This window comes from Drosophila grimshawi, unplaced genomic scaffold, assembly GCF_018153295.1.
Source record: "Drosophila grimshawi isolate 15287-2541.00 unplaced genomic scaffold, ASM1815329v1 contig_1377, whole genome shotgun sequence".
NCBI lineage: Eukaryota > Metazoa > Arthropoda > Insecta > Diptera > Drosophilidae > Drosophila > Drosophila grimshawi.
Window position 1 is genome coordinate 1,388,738 of NW_025062900.1, and position 17,426 is coordinate 1,406,163.

A 17,426-nucleotide genomic window follows, 5' to 3' on the forward strand; every position below is an offset into this window, starting at 1 on the left:
CCTAACTTCTTAGCAAAATAAGCGCAAAGTGCACACAAATCTAAGGATATATATATTTATATATATATATATATATATATATATACAGATTTAAATGTGCAAGTTGTTTGTACTTACATATTGACTTAATGCGTTGTTCAGTTGCCCCGGGCTGTCGCTCAGTTGGTGTAGCAGTTCCAGTTGCCGTTGCAGTTGCAATTAAAGTATCCTTGATGGCCGTAGCATTTATCATTGTTGGCAGCATTGCCAGCAGTGGCAGCAGCAACAACAGCCTCACGCACTTGGCCATGATGCCTGCCACACAGTTGCTTGCCACACACAGTTGCTTGCTTGTTTGCTTTAATTATTTGTCCTTATGGTTTCACTCGAGCTTGATTAGAGGCATCTGATGAATTAGATTAATGTGCTTGATGTTGCTTCTAGTTACTGCAGTTGTTTCTGCTGTTGCTCGGATTCTTTGCTCTGGTTTAGTTTCACATGATTTAACAGTAGCCAGCAGCTGAGCTGAGCTCCTTGTTGTTGCACTTGCCCCTCCTGGTTGCGGCTGCGGCTGCAATTAAACAATCCATTTATCTAATTAGTTTCACGCACGCTCCAATTGCTGGCTAATCAAAAATGTGTCACTCAAACAAAAATAATCTTGGAATTGTTCATTAAACAAATTGCAAATCAATTACATTAAAATGCTCAACATTAAAATGCCTTCCATTTTAATTGCTTTAGAATTATTCAATCATCTAATCAAATCATATTATATACACAGTTGTTTACGTAATTGATTACTACAGAAATAGATGAAAATACAATAATTATATCATATGAATATTTAATCAATTAATATAGAAATTAGATTTAACCAGTCATGTAAATAAAAATTTAAAAATCTTATTTACATAAATAATTACAGCCAGGATAAGTAAAACAAATTATATATCGACTTAAATAAATAATCAATATATATATATATATATATATATATATATATATATAAGAGTATATTTAATTAAAATGAAAAGAATTTAATCTAAAATTATTCAATCACTTATTTAAATTCCGCTGACAGATTGTCAATGAAAATTTAGAGACAAAAGACGGATCAAATAATGTCGTTTTAAATAACTAATTACAAGTTTAAGTGAAAATATTATATTATTAACACAAATATTTCGTGAATAAAAAGGAAAACACTTTTTTCCAACAATTCCACAGTTTTTTTATGCAAAGTAATATTGCCTGGCTGCACAGACAACAACAAATTATTTAACGAAGCATTTTGTTTGTTTTAGACTTGGTTTTTTAATTGATCTGAATTTTGAGCGAGTTATTTTAGTAATTAGTTCCAATTTAACTCGATTCCGTAGAAAATGGGAATGTAATTTCATTAAAATTTACTTTGGCTCATTCATCACTTGAAATGAAAACAAACAAACATTAAAAACATAATTGCGATGTCAAGTTTGCAACGCATTATAAAAGCTATATTTGAGCATACTTTGAGTATTATCTACATTTCATTTTATTTTAAATGCAATATGTATATTTATATTTATTATTATTAAATGCTTGAGTCTTGGCTTTAACAGATGAGTCTATTTACCAAGTTTGAAGCTATCTTTCAGGCTCTATCGACAATTTGCCAAATTGAAATTTTACTGATTGTTTTTCACATTGTTAAAAAACCCACTCAATATTAAGAAATGCAAATGACTTTTGTATAAATGTATAAATGCTATAGCTCAAAAAGTTAATTCCACCATTTAAAAATACCTTGCTTCGATTAACATTTACCGTTTGCCGATAACCGATAAAAGAATTTCGTTGCTGCTCAAATGGCAATTACCACTTTGTGCGCTGGTTAATTTTAAATGTTTGATTGGTCGCCCAAGGCCCCAAACAGCTCATTACACAATACCAATTACAACAGCAGCAGCAGCAACAGCAACAACTAAAGCAACAATTAAAATATCCCTGAGAGATGCATTCCCAATGTGTAAATATTTAAATGCTGTGATTATCCCCCGCACACACACACAGCAGTTGTCAAGCTTATTAGAAAGAGTGTGTGTGCGGGTGTGTTTGTGTGTAGGGTGTGTGTGTTGGTTCGGGCGTGTGTGTAGTGTGTGGTTTGCACTTTTGGGGCTTGTGTGTTGTGTTGCGTTGTGTTGATGCTGTAAATTAATGCAGCAAGCTGAAAATTTCATTGTTTGCTTTTGTTTACGCAGAAAATTAACATTTTAATTGGATTTTGGACGGGGCACTTTATGCTTTTTGAGTGTGAGCAATCAATGCTTTAACCCTTGAACTTTACCCCCCCCCCCCCTTCCCCTCACACACACAAGCAACCTCTCAAAAAACAAAAAGCTATGCAAACATATATCTCTATTTATTTTGCGAATGAATACAAAAAGCGTATTGTTTATAACATTTATGCATTGTGATAAGGGTGAAAGATAAAGACCTTCATCATTGTTGCACAAAAAAATATATATATCAAGGTAAGTAATGCAGCAACATAAATGTGGAGAGTGCAAACAGTGTTGTGGCAACAAATGTTAAAATAAGAAAAATATATTTGAGCAAAACAAACTCAATGTTATCAATAAGCGAGCGATGCTCAACTAGCAGTTGCTGTGTGAAAAGTTATGGAATAATTGAATTTGGCTACTCTATAAATAAATAATAATTTAAAATGTTGCATTTTGGTAATTCTTCGGTTACACTTCCGGTTCCGGTTCTGGCTTGACAACAGTTCCACAACACTATCGTATGCCCTTTTGGTATTTTACAACATCCAAAAACATGTATCAGAATAAAGAGTAAGGGTTCCGTTAAAAGTTTTGAATCGCTTTCAAATTTGTTTCGCATTTTTGGTTTCATTGTGATATTTTATGAACTAATAATAACCAGTTTCCGTAACTGGCTCTTTAAAAGGGGTTGGAATTCGGTGGCAGTTTCGTGTCTGAATTTCCGTTTCCGGGTTGACAAACTGACTGCAAGCATTTCCACAACAAAATCATATCCCTGCTTGTATACTATATGCGTCCTTAATCTATAGAAAAGTTCAGGACAAAAAGTGTAATATACAAAAAGTGTATTCTGTACAAAGAATAAATAATTACACCTGAAAATGATTTTAAATATTTGATTAAGGCAAATGGGATATTTACTTAGCAAGCATTGTAAAAATTAATGGTAAAAATGGTTAAATATCATCAATGTAATAATCTGTTAATGTTTCTCGTACTTAATACTATATAAATGCAATAGCCATTATCATAATGACAGTGGACATTTTTGCTGTGGACAACTTTTCCACTTTAATTATGCCGCAGGCTGAGTTTGATGCTAATTTAATGAAATTCCTCGAAGTTGCGTCCAAATTAGGTTTAAACAAACTTTGCTTTAATTAACACAAGCCAAAAAGTGCCCAAAGCGTCGTCATCAATATGCAAATTTAACTCAAACAATTTTCAGTCTATATATATACATATATTTCATTTTGGTTGCTCTACCAAAAAAGTAGTCAAAAAGCTGACAAATTTATGCTTCCGCTATTTGCATAGAGCAATTTTTGATATTCGATACTCAATTTATGTGGCAAATGTTTTTTTACTCAGTTTCAGTGAAAATGTTGCCTTGACTGTGCATGTGTATTGATTGATATTGCAATTAGTTAGATAATTGTTTTATTTTTATAATCAAGTATGTAAATGCGTTTGCTTGTAGATTGAATTATGCATATTAATATGTTTTTTCTTAAACTCAGCTCAACAACAGCATTCAACAATTCAACACACATTCAGCAAAATTTAATTCAAGGTAAAGAATTTTCCACTTTCTCAATTATCTAAAGAATATAAAAATAATATGCTGTAATCAAAAGTGTGACAATATCAATATCACAATTAAAATTAATTATTGTCTATACTTTTTTAAGTTCCTATAATTCAATTGCGAAAGCCAAATAGAATGGGTTGTTTGCAGAAAAGTGACTACAGACTTAAATTGTTATTATTATTCTGGAGTATTTAAAAACTATTAATGCTGAATTTCCAAGACGTTGCCTTGAATATGCTTCCCATAAAAACAGTTCGTTAAGTTCACTTTTTAACTAATGCGAAAGAAAAACTTTGTAAAATTGTATTTTCAAATTTATGAGAATAAAAATTTGTTGTAAAATTTAATTTTCGAAAAGTTCTAGTTTAATTTAAAAGTTAAAATAAGATTTTCTCAAATTAATTAAGCCAATTTAATTAACTTTCGCACCTTAAACGACTCTTTCTAAACCGATTTTCTCATTTTTCTGTTAAAGTTAAAGTTTTCTGCTAGTTTATTACAGCTAACTAAGATGATAAAATATTTTCATAATTTTTCAATATTATTTTCAATATTTGAAAGAAAGCAACATTTTTGCCAAATTCCAGATTTATTAAAAAATGTTATACAGTTATAATCTCAATAAAAAAAATTGGAAAAATAAGTATTTTTTAAGTGCAATAAATGTGAGAGCCTTCTTAGCAAAAGTCTACAATCTAAATGAGTTAATTTGCGGCAAAGACTCAACTAAATTTGTTATCCTTTTTATGCGTTCAGCCTGATAAATATAGCAACTCATGGCAGTTGTGTAATCACTTTATTTAATTAGTTGCTTAGCGAAGGTGAGACAGCATGTTCAGGACTCAAAGAGCACTCCCAGCTGTCAAGTGAGTGTATTCATTTACACTCACTTTCAATCGCAAAACCCTTATTTGTAGTAGCGTTGTATGTTGTATGGAAAAAGCCGCATGAGATCAAAACACAAGCCCAAATAAAATCAAGTTAACAAGTGTTGCCCATTAGGAATATCACATTCAACCAGGTGAGTGGACGAGTGTGTGTCTGTCTCCGTGTCTGTGTGTGTTTGAGTGTGTAATTGTGTGTGTATGCGTGTGTAAATACAAGATAATTAAACAAGCCACGTCTGCACATTAATCACCGGGACAACGGTCAGGCGCCAGGTGATAACCACAAAAGCCAACCAGAAAGTGAGCGGAAAAAAACACAAGTTAGAATGTTTTGGGGGAGAGCGCTCGACCGGGCGATACCCTGTACTCAGCTAATGAATAGATAGTCGATTTGTTAATAAAAATAAAACAATTAATCAAATCAATCAAATCAAAGTCCAATGAAAAAGAATCAAACTTAAATATTAGAAATTTAAATATTTAATATCAACTATATCTGACTTTGCATTAACATTCTATAAACCATAAAAAACAGCTTTAATAATTACTAAAATTTGCAACATACTTAACGAATGTTGAATGTGCAGAATGTTGTGCCGTTAAGGGGCAAATTTACAGGCAACAATTTTACAGACTGTAGATAATCGAGAATGTAGAAATGTTGTAAATGGATAATAAATTTATATATTTCATCATATCCTTTCAGCCATTTGGAATGAGTGCAGGGTATATGTTTAGTGGGAAATAAAACCAAAAATTCAATTCCAGGCACGTGAGAGTCGACTTCGACGTGTACTGTCGATGTCCTTGTCGTCCTTGTCGAACTGTTCGGCTCTCTCCGTGTGTGTGACATGTGTCCTTTGTTGGTGTTTATGAGGTCATAAGATTAATGAGCGACAAGCTCATCTTTTGTTATTGTTTTCAGTGGCGTCTAATTAATTGCTGTACCCAGTTCCTTCCCCCCCCCCACCCTCATCCCCCCTCTATTCTCTATAGTGTGGCGCCCCATATCCTTTATACACAGCTTGCCACAGATATTCCTTATTCTCACCCCAAGTTAAGATTGTTGCAAGTTTTCTTGAAATTCCTTCAATGATTTCTGTTTTGGCAATTTCCGCCATTTTCGAGTCTTTTCCGCTAACGATAAACTGCCAAAAGTTCACATTAAACATTTTCAACAAAATAATTACACTTTCATAAATAGATAGACGAGAGAGAGAGAGAGAGAGAGAGAGAGAGAATGGTGAGGTGTGAGAGGGAGATAGAGAGATTCCCCTTGAAGCATTAACATCAATTGAAATTGAATACATTGATGGAATGCAGACAATTTTAACGCCTGTGGAAAATTGTACAATTTCTTTTCATCTCAAATAACCAACAATAATGCCAAACAAATCCCAGATGAGCATTGTTCAGGCAGGGATTAGCTTGGAGTGGTTGAATTGAATTGGAATCCGCCTCTCTGAATTTTGTCGGCCTACAAATGTGAGGCACGGTGAAATGAGCAGTACACGAAAAGCTCAGAAGATATTGTAATGAAGCTCGCAGGTCTCTTTTATCATTGGCCAACAGAGCATTTAGTTTAATTGGTTAAAGAGCCTTTATTTATAAGCTCAATTTGGATTTTAGCCATGCATCAATAGTTGGCTATAAGCGAAACGAATTCAGGTTCATAGGTGTGACTATAATTAAGTTCCGTTACAATCTTCTGATTCCGATACGGCCTTTTCGGCGCAAATGTTGAGTTAATTTTGAATTTAGGTGCTGATTGCGGTTCTAATTTTATTCGGTTAAAATGCGGTTGCGATTCTTGTTTCGGTTTGAAACCCTGCTGCAAATATATATCAGTCTGTATATATATATATATATATATATATATAGCAATCATTTATATTCATTTCAAATACAATATTCAGACTCTTTATCGAAACTATATTAATCCTTGTAATCCCAGTTGTAGCTCGATTTCAAATTGACTTCGGAAGAGGATTAAACATTGGAAAAAGCTTGCTTTAAAATGATGTCCATAATTAAATTAATATGCAATGTGAATAAATTATGTTAGTTAATAAAATACACCCAGCTAATTTACAGAGATCTCTCCCTCTCTTTCTGTTTCTCTCTCTCTCTCTCTCTCTCTCTCTACCTCTCTCTTTCTCACTCTCTCTCTTCCTGTCATCAGCTCATTCTTCCTTCTGATTAGCGCTCACACAAAAAATTAACTTAGCTGTCGGGAAAGAGTAACTTAAAAAAGACTTACTCATTTCAAGGAAGCAGAAAGAAAGAAGAAAAACGCACTAATGCGTATAACTAACATCATTTGTCACTCAGACCAAGAATCTCGATACTTTATCTCTAAATCACGCAATGAGTCCTGAAAATGAGAGCACGTGTTCGATTTTTGTGGTTTTTGCTCTAAGAGCAAGTAGCAAAATACCAACAAAAAAAAAGAGCAAAAGAGCAAACCAAATAAAAAGCTGATAAGTTCGAAGAAACTTGGAACAAAACTTTTAAAAAAGTTCGATACGCCAAACAAAGAGAAACGTAAATAGAGCAAGAAAAGAGAGTGATAGAGAGGGGAAGAGAGGAGGGTGGTTAAGAGCACTCTTTCAACTTTCAGCTGTTCAGCTGCATTTCACACAAAATTGCAATGAACAAAATCCACACATGGGTTCAACATACTTCAGAATATTTATACGTTCAGCGTATTTTTTTGTTGTTTTTACAGCGCAATGTAACAAATGCATTTTGGATTAGCATTAAATCACGTCGCTTTTCTCAATCCATTTCCGTGGCAAATAAATATTTTACTCTCGATTTATTTGGCAGTTGCAGCTAGCATTTGGAGGGCATCAAAAACATGCATGAAAAAATATATATATAAATATAATAAAATTTAGATCGAGTTGGCAAAATTGTTAGACAACTTGCAATTGTTTTTTTTTCCTTCGTGTGTAATTTTTGCTATTTAAGCTGTTATTTACAATGCATTCGTTTGTATAATTAAGTAGTGCAAAGAGAGATGAAAAGTCAAAGAAGAGCGGAACTCAGCTTTTGGGTAAGAGATTAACTGTCATATGATCTCATATCCATACTCTAATATAACATAATAGATAGAGAGCAAAGTGCATTACTCAAAAAGGAGCTCAACTTCCGACTAACAGACTAACTGTTATATCTGATAACCATAGTCTAAAATGAAATCCATTCATATGTTTAACAAATTGCAAAGAGAGCAATTAAAATTAATACCAATAAGAAAGAAGAAGAATTACTAAAAAATGTTATCAGCTTTCGACTAACAGATTAACTGTTATATGATCAAAGAGAGCAAACTGCACCTAATATCGATTAGAAAGAAGAAGAGACAAAAAATGCAGTACTCAAACAGGAAACCAACATTCAACTAAAAGATTAACAATTATATCTAAAGTAACATACATGCATATGTATAACACAACGCAAAGAGAACAACTATAATTAATATTGAAGAGCAGTACTCAAAAAGGAGCACATCCCTCGACGAAGAGATTAACTATTAAATGATCTCATAACAAAGCGCATAGGGAGCAGCTACAGTTAATACCGATTATACTATGAAGGAGCCAAAACTAAGAGAATAAAGTTTGCATGAAAGAGACAAAGGAAGAGACAGCTGGTAATATTTACTTGGGCTGCTTTTATTTATAGATATATAAACAGGGCTTTTAATGCCCAGCAGGCACATGAAAACCAAAAAACCTATTATCCCAAAAGAGTAGTAATCTAAATAAGAAATGACCACATTTGTAACTTACGTTTATATTTATTTAGCTAAAAATACTCGAAGGAAAAATTAGTCCATTTTTGTTGTTGTTATTCTTAAGAGAGCCGCTTAAGGAGCTCATTTTTTTGTTGTGCGGCAAAGAAACAGCTGTTTTTTTTGCTCTAATGCTGTTATATATTTGTGATGTTGTTGCTGTTGTTGTCAGTGTGAGTTGGTCACTTAAAGGAGACAGACTCTTTTTTACACTATGCACATTTTCGGATGCGAGATTCACTTGCGTTTTTGGCCCAATTTCAACACCCCAAATGCGAAATGCGAAATCAATTTAAACGCTTTGCTTTGCTTGCACTTTCTTTCATTCGCCTCGTGGAGGCGATCAGCACACGACAAACGACACTTTTTGGGAGCCCGAAAAAGACGCAAGACGCGCGCTGCTTGCGGTGAAACACGTGCGACGCGTTTTGACACTCGTTTGAGACTGACTCAATTCACGATGGCCAAAAGCTTTGCTTTTCACGCCTCATGCCGTTTTTCTTAAATCAGCCGAACGGCGACTGACAGCCACCCAATCACCCACCCACAGCGAACCGAGTGCAGGAGACGGCTGCCTTCGGCTAACTCCGAAAATATCAAATGCGGCGAATTGAGTTAAAAGGGGCAGAATGAATAAAATCCTCCTTACTGTTAAAGTAAATAGCAGCTAATGTTAGTTACTCTGTAGTCTCTGTGTTATTAGCAGCGCTGTACACAAAAATTGCCGTTATTACTATTTCACAGGAATTATGTTATTTAAAGCAGTATGTTAAGACATTACTTATGACGTGCAACTGTTGTTGAAAAATCCTTCTTATGTTAGCTTGTAATTCCTAAACACAATGGTCTATGTTACTAGCGGCACTTTGTACAGGACCTTCTGCTATGATTCTTTCATAGGGAATATGTTATTTAATAAAGCTGTTAAGGAACTGAAGTTCTGTTTATGATTACTGCAACTGTTGATAATTCCTTGGTGTATTAGCCGGCAATGCTTATAGTCCTGCTTTTAAAACTATGTAATATTATCAATGATGTTAGACTAATAAGGATTGGCCGTTACATTTGAAAGATAAATTAATTAATTAATCACAATTAATCATTAAATTAATCATTAAACAAATGAATCAAAAAATTGTTCCCTCGAAAGACTGCTACTATCTTAAATTTATCCATTAAATGTTTTTATTAGTTATTCTGGCAATTATTGCCCCTTTCTTACCTCATTTAGATAACATTGACTGCTGTTTATGTTCATTTTCCAGTTAACATTACTGTTAACAGTTAATTTTACATCATACCCCTCGCCAAAACACGTGTACTAAAATATCCCAAAAGCTTCCAATGATTGTTGTACGTACTACATTAACATAAAGCTTGGCAGTTAACTTCATGTAGTTAACAGTGCAAATTTTCCTTACTTCATTCAATCAACATTAAGCTCAGCAGTTAACTGCTGGTAGTTAACATTGGCAATTTCCTTTACTTCATTAACAGTCAACTGTTCACAGTTAACATAACATAAAACCAAAACGGGCAATTTTCATTTACTTCAACGTTTATTAATGCAAAAATCCTTCAATACGTTAACTTACAAATGGAATTCGAAACTGAAATACACAATTGAGAAATATGTTTGTATATATATATGTGTATATAAATATATAGCTGACCTAACACACACTGTTTAACTTGAAAGTCTTTTGGAGAAAATGCTTAAAAATTGGCATGCACACAATTAAACTACATAATATATAATGATGTAAACATTTAAAAAGAAACCTTTAAAGTTTAAACATTTAAGTAGTTTGAATAGTATTTTGTTTTTAATTATAAAAATTAATTTATGCTGTTTTTGTTGCTCTGAAATGCAATTGGAAATGTTAGTTGTTGACTTGATTTTATATTAGTTTTTCTCTCTTTAACTTAACTTATTTCGTTGCGCGCGCAAAATAAATTTGAGGGAAATTTTCGAAAAGTTCTTGAATGTTTTTTGAGACGAACTACATATTTAAAAAAATGTGTGTGAGAAATGTGTGTGAAACAAATTCGTTGATCGATCGAAACTCGCGACGCGTTCCATAAAAACAAAAAGTTTTCCGCATTTTCCTCAAAGCCCCCTCGGCAAATTGCCCCCCGGAAAAATGTACAACAGTTTTTCGCGAGCTCATTTACAAAATATACAATTCTTTCTTTAGTTTATCGTTCTTTCTTTCTTGCATTTTTTTACACAACTAAACTGTTGATTATGTGTTTAAATTTACTAATTGTAAATGTATATTTAATTATTACTTTTTTTTTAGTTTTTTTTTTAAGTACAGCAAACGGGCTGATTTTTGTTGTTGTTTTTGTGTTGTTTATGTGTGTTTTTGCAACGTTTGCTGTTTTTTTTTCTTTTTTTTTTGACTAATTATGCCAAAAAAATGGAAATATGCTTCTCGAGTTTTTTGGGTTTATTTCTTCTTCGCTTTGACTAAGACGCATTTTGTTTATTTGTTGTTTGTTTGTTGCTACTGTTGTTGTTGCTGCTGTTATTGTTGTTGTTGTTGTAGTGGATGCTGCTCTTGTTTGTTGGATGTTGGATTAAACGTGCCAGACGCTTAAAATCATTTGAGCTTGGCATATGCATCGACCTTTTTGTGGAACTGATTGTAATATTCCAATGCAACATTGCGCGTCTGATTCAGCGCCTGGTTAATGTTCTCCGGGGAGAAGCGACCACTGCAAGGGGCGAGGGGGGGAATATAAATATCGATTAAAATATAGTTAAAATTATAAAATATAACAAAACACATTTGCAGTCCAAAACACGTTTATACTAATATAAACCATTTCATGAATTTTGAAAGATGCAGTATCCTTGAGAAACGTAATTTAAACTCGGAGCACATAGAAATACCTCAGCCCGACACAAATTCTGGCATTCCTGCAGCAATTAAAGACTCAAAATGGGGCACAATAGGTCTAAATAGCACAGCATGAAGCAAAAGATTGGTTAAGATACACAGATTTCGTTAAACAAATTACTACGAACAAGTCTAATAATTTGTATATTGATTTCAGTTTGGGGTTTTGTGAAACTGTTCCTAAACAATATTATATATAACAGCTGGGTTCAGGTTATTTTCCCATCGAACTCTCTCCACTAAAGCATTCAAAGTAACCTTTGAATATAACTGAATATAAAACAATTAACTAAAGAATAAGATGCTAGGCGTAGATATGCTTCAATCAACAATTAAATTTAGCGTTTAAATTTGATTATAAGCTGAAACTGGCTGCATTAATATTTGATACGGTCTCCCCACTAATTAAAAGAAATTGAGAAGAATCCAAGCCTACAGACAACCACCGTCTTGGCTCACCTAACATAATATATCTGTAAATAAATAATGAACTTTTGAATTACTTCCTGAAACAAAACACTTTTTTTCATTTCTTCTCTCATTTTAAAGTTGCTACACTTGCTTAGATATATAGTTGCTATTTTGGACCATAACTGTGCATTGATAATCTATATATATATATATATTTATATTTCTCTACTTACACCAGCACCTTCTCCTTGATGATCGTTGCGGACTTGTCGTAGCTGCTGACTGCCAAATCCTTGGCGCCATCGGCAATGGCCTCCAGTTTATGCGAGAAATTGGGCACATATTGATCGATCTACAAGAGAACAGAGGGAAGAGGGCAAAAGAGAGACAAAATATTAGAAATATTGTTAGAATTATTGTTAAAACTGCTGATAAAACCGGTTAACAAAGAGCTCATAAGCCATCAACATAACTTTCCCAAAAATAACAAAGAAAAAAGCAACCGCTGCGAGAATGATGTCAGCAGCATTTGATCTCTATGTTGAGGCACCAGTCCTAGTAACAATTTAATAAATTAATTTAATTTCTACAATATTCCAAAGCAACTAACAAATTGACAAACTATATAAACTTAAGAATTAAATAACAAAATATATATCATTTATATTAAGAATATATAAAATTAGAAATATGTAAAATGATATATATAATATAATAAAAATATATATAATAAACAAACAAAAACTGTCAATAAAAAAATCCTTCGCCTCGATCAAAATATAACAGTAACCGTTTAACAGCCGCTTAACAGTTGCTTGACAGATAATCGTCAGATTTCAACCTCCGCTGTAAAGTGAAACTCACCGTTTTGGCAACCGCTGGCCACCTGGTGCGCCACCAGTTGAGGCTGTGCGTGCAAACTGTGCAGCCGGCATTGCGCAACACTTTCCACACATTGACGCTGGTTTGGATGGCCGGTTCGGCATAGGGGGGCACATGCTGCTCGGCCCACTTGTAGCCGCGTGCACTTGCCGACATTGTGGCATACCAGCCGCGTTGCACATGGGGCAACATGCCGGCATTTTTCAACACTTTGCCCGTGGCTGATTTCTCAAAAATGCCCTTGCCATTCACCTCGGTGTCGTAGCAGAGGGCGCCAGCAATCAAAGCTATAATGAAAATGCTGCCCAGCGTCCATTTACAGCAACCGCATTTCTTCTTTTGCGTTGCGTTCTGTTTATTCTTTTTCTGTTGTGCGCTGCTCTTCTCCTGCACCGTCTGCAGCATGCGTGTGAAAGACACACAAAGAGAGAGAGAATAACATAATATTAAGTCAACGTTTATTAAAAGCTCTGTTAAAAATAGAGTGGGGGTATTTTTCTTTTTTTAATTACCTTTTTGGCAGCAGGCGCTTGTTTGCCCTGTTTGCTTTGTTTCGGTTTAACCTGAGCCATATTTATGTGATTTTTTGCTTTTATAATTTCAACTAAACTTCTTGCACAACTGCGAGTACTTCAAAAACTGCTGTTTAGAAACAAAATAAAATTGCAATAGAGTGCGAGCGAGGGAGAACCAGCTTAAATGCTTCTTCAATTCTGTCACCGAGTCGCAATTAAAGAAGAGCTTAGCAAAGTCATCGGTCAGTCAGAGTAGAAGAGAGAGCGAGTAGGAGAGACAATTAAAGTAATTCACGCAGACAGACAGATTCCTACACGTAGTCAAGTAAAACACACTAACACGAATGAGCAGGCAATGGGCAAAAGGCGCGCAAAAATAACAGCAGCGAACAGCGAGCAGAGGTAGCGACGGCAGCAGCTGCATACGTCACAAGGGCACTAACAATTTTGATGACGCGTCATCAGCTGGACACCAAAGCAGAGTTAGAGAGAGGCAGATGGAGGTAGAATGAGAGCGTGCCAATTTGATCAACTTTCAAAGCAAACACAAAACAATCACCTAACACTAACAGAGCTACAGTGGTTACTCGCTATTTGAAACTGCAGCAAAAAATGTCAAAATTACAACGTTAAATTATATTTATAATTTATGAATATCAATATTAAAAAACAAAAGTTCCACTTTCTAACTGCTGACTTCCAATTTGGGAGTGACCACTGTACTTACACACATGACATACACACATACACATACATATGTAATAGCAACTGTTGATAATCAAACCAGTTGAATGAACTGCAATTATTTTCTTTTTTTTGTTTGACGTGAAAATGAAGAAAACGTGTTTGGAAATTGTTGACAACGTAGCAGAGGCAAAAAAAAGTGTGAAAACGATGAAAAATTAACAGAGAGCAATAAGCCAACGTTGAAGACGCCACGTGTTGCAGCATTAATAGCAAAGAGAAAATAGCCAACAAGACTACAAGAAAAAAATTCTGTTTGCCAGAGTTTCTTTCATGTTGCTTCTTCGGCTGCGGCTGCTGTCTGTCGCCATGGGGAATTTGTGACGTGTGCAGTGGTCAAATGCAGAGTCAGGCCTCATCTTCTTCTTCTGCTTGGTACGCTTGACATTTGTTATCGCCAAAATGGAATGGCACCACCACCGTTATGTTTTTTCTCGGTGCGCACAATCAACAAGGGTGTGCTGCAGCAGAGCGAGATAGAGAAAAAGATGGGGGAGTGGAGGGGGGGTTGAGCAAGCTCAAACAACCAATCGCAGCTAGAACACATCATCCGTAAAGCCAAAAGTGACGTTAGATGATCATAAAAAGCTGCTTGTGCTGTGTGCGATAAGCGCAGCTCACACACACATAAATAAGCGGCAAATAAAAGTCGTCAGCCCGCATGGCAACGCCATAGGCAAAAATTCACACAGTTATAGAAACACACACACAATAAACGCACTTTGCGCTGCAAATTAGATAAAAAAGAAAGGAGAAATAATTCAGCGCCCGGCAAAATGCGTCGCAGCAGCCTCTCCATTTTTCCTTTCTTTCTCTCTTCAATTGGCGCGTAATATTTTTGTGAACACAATTGTAGTTCCAATTAGAAACTATTTCAAACTCTTATTCTATCTTTTTTTGCTTTTTTTAATTATAGGCGTTGAAAAATACTTTTTTGTTGTGCAGCTACTTGCAATGAACTGACAATCAGCGCGCAACGTGTACACACAATGGCGTCCATGCCATTCACAAGTTGCGCTCGCACAAACAGCTGCTGGGAGTGTGACCAGTTCTTAATGTAAGCGGTGGAGCACGCAGTGCGACGTAAAGCAGAGTGAAAAATGTAATATGTATACTTGCCTTAAGAACAGCTTGCAGATCATCGATATAAGTCTCTTTACGTTTGCTCGCTTGCAATTCGACATTTAAATTGTGAATGTCGTACAAAAATGCATGATACGATTGCGATTCCGCTAACGTTTTGGTGGATTCAGTCCAATTGTCATCTGTAAACGTAATAGAACAAAACTGTTGCACAACTGTTGAGTATAACAGATTAATAGAATTACCGATTGCCTGCAATAACAGCAGACTGGGCAACTGCTGTTTCTTGTAGTTCATGCGCCACACTTTAAAGCAGTCATCGGCGCCGCTGCTCAGTAAACAGCTGACGCAGCCATCGACTTCCGTGCGTTGCTTCTGATTGCTATTAAGATCACGCAACAGCGTAAGGAAAATGTTCGCATGCTTAACAGGGCTGGCTATGTAACGTTGCTGTAAACAGGTTGTAGTCGATTAATCGATATGTGTAATTGTTATCGATAGGCTGTACTCACCAGCAATAAATTGGCGCTACGCTTAAGACTCGACTGCAGCTCCTTCGGAAAATTGTTATATGTGGCATTAAGTGAATAAAAGCAAGCAAAAAATTCCTGCTGATTAATTAACAACGTATCCGATTTACGATTAAGAGTTATGGCTGCATTCAGCACACGTTCAATGTACTCCACAACAAATTTGCTGAAATTCTTCAGCTCCAAATTGGGCAACATCAGATTCTGCCAGACTTTGACGCCCTCCGTCAGCGATTGATGGCCACCCTGTCCAATGGCCCAGAGGATACTGAGGCAAATGTTGCTCCGGTTCTGATACGAGTTCCGCAACATTGCCGTCTTTGCCATGTTGCGTGAACAGATGTTGGGCCAATGTTGCCCAATTAGCTGCAACACAAACTTATAGCCAGCAACATGCTGCCCCGCATTCAGTTCTGTTGCCATGCTATCGAGCAGCGAGTAAAAGAAATATTCCAAATTCGTTTCACCAACACTACGTAAAAATTCCAAAATGGCTTGTTTCAAAGCCGGACTAGCCAAATTGCACGGATATTGGGCACTACGGCCGGAAAAAGTGGGATCGCTATCAAGGCAAATAATTCCGTTCAAATAGCTGGCCATCTGTCAAGCACAAGATAATTCAATAACAGTAACAGTAGACGGGCTTATTTTAAGTATGCACAGGGTGTTTCGGGCATCAAACTTACACTGCTCAGCCAGCGCAGCTCGGAGCCGGGACAGCTGATTTTGATCTGTGCCAGCTGTGCCATAAAATCATCGGGTGTTATTTTTTTTATGGCCTGTTCCAGCGTTTTAGGTTTCGCCGTCGACGTCGACTTTGACTGCTTCTTAGCAGCATCTGCTGGTGCTGCTGTTGTTGTTTTAGCAGTTTTACTTTTTCCAGAACCAGATGCATTGCTGGAAGTGGATTTGGTTGGCGAAGCTTTATTAATATTATTGTTGCTGCCATTGTTGCTGTTGCCGAATAAATTCATATACTGTTGCGCTGGCACTGCACATAAGGAGCGAGACAGAAAATAATGTTAAGCTGTGCGAAAGTAATTAATAACTGTATTTAACATACACAGCTCTTCCAGTTTTGGCAGCTGGGCGGCAATTCTCTTCTGTTCCGTATGGGCGCTCAATTTCTTTTCTAGATTCTTTTGTTTACGCGACTTGGAGACGACTTCCCATTGATTGGATGCCGACATTTTTTTGGGTTGCGTTATTATCTCAGGTAGTGTAGCTGCTTGGGCTGTGTACAAAATATATATAAAAAAATAAATACTCTGAAATTGCTGGCAGCTAGCAACATACTGATTTTAGCACATGCTTTACAGCACTGGCAAAGCGCTCTTTGTCAATCTCTCTCACGCTCCCGGTCTCTTCTCTGTAATTCCTTCTCTGTAGCGTGGCAGCTGTTAAACTACAGACAGCGGGCACATTCCTAACTCTTCAGGTGCTAAATCAACATTCAAAGAGTGTTGTATTTATTTTCATTTGGCCACACTGAAAACACACTGCTTGAAATTTGAATTGTTCACCAGACAGATTCGTTTAGTTTTTATAATTGTGCACATTTGTAAATATATTAAAATTAATATGCATTTAAAATGGGTACCATTCTCCGTTAGCAATTTTTTAATAAACTTTTTTAAACACGGCAAAAAGCAACTGCTGTAATTCCTAACAGAAAAATGTTATGCCTCTCTTTTCAGCTGTTAAGTTAACAGCCAAAGAGCGCCAATGTTAGCTAACAGCGCAATAATCACCACACACCAGTATTTATGGATTAAATATTATCACACCGTGGTCACACTAGCTGAATGTCAAATTCAATTTTGAAATTAGCA

General features: G+C 35.6%; 2 protein-coding genes across 5 annotated transcripts in view; both read right to left on the reverse strand.

Moving 5' to 3' along the window:
• Positions 1-8,654, reverse strand: part of LOC6562482 — an 81,082-nt gene extending 72,428 nt beyond the window's left edge. The window contains exons 1-2 of the mRNA XM_043214512.1: positions 8,522-8,654; positions 118-550 (exon numbers count right to left, since the gene is read on the reverse strand). Of these exons, the coding sequence (XP_043070447.1) occupies positions 118-289 (172 nt within the window). The 5' untranslated portion in view covers positions 290-550; positions 8,522-8,654. The remainder of the gene's footprint in view (positions 1-117; positions 551-8,521) is intronic.
• Positions 8,655-10,063: 1,409 nt separating this feature from the next.
• On the reverse strand, positions 10,064-16,814 carry LOC6562479 (transmembrane protein 214). Of its 4 annotated transcripts, XM_001989329.3 has the most exons (8): positions 16,658-16,814; positions 16,281-16,585; positions 15,577-16,194; positions 15,310-15,514; positions 15,101-15,246; positions 12,705-13,118; positions 12,074-12,192; positions 10,064-11,244 (listed from the first exon to the last, which is right to left on the reverse strand). In XM_001989329.3, exons 1-8 carry the CDS (start codon positions 16,782-16,784, stop codon positions 11,130-11,132), a joined length of 2,049 nt encoding a protein of 682 aa, XP_001989365.2. In that variant the 5' UTR covers positions 16,785-16,814; the 3' UTR covers positions 10,064-11,129. The 4 variants fall into 4 exon arrangements, with proteins under 4 accessions (XP_001989365.2, XP_032591951.1, XP_032591950.1 ...); XM_032736060.1 differs by lacking the exons at positions 15,101-15,246; positions 15,310-15,514; positions 15,577-16,194; positions 16,281-16,585; positions 16,658-16,814 and adding exons at positions 13,235-13,361; positions 14,912-14,967; XM_032736059.1 differs by lacking the exons at positions 15,101-15,246; positions 15,310-15,514; positions 15,577-16,194; positions 16,281-16,585; positions 16,658-16,814 and adding exons at positions 13,235-13,364; positions 14,912-14,967.
• Positions 16,815-17,426: the final 612 nt, after the last annotated feature.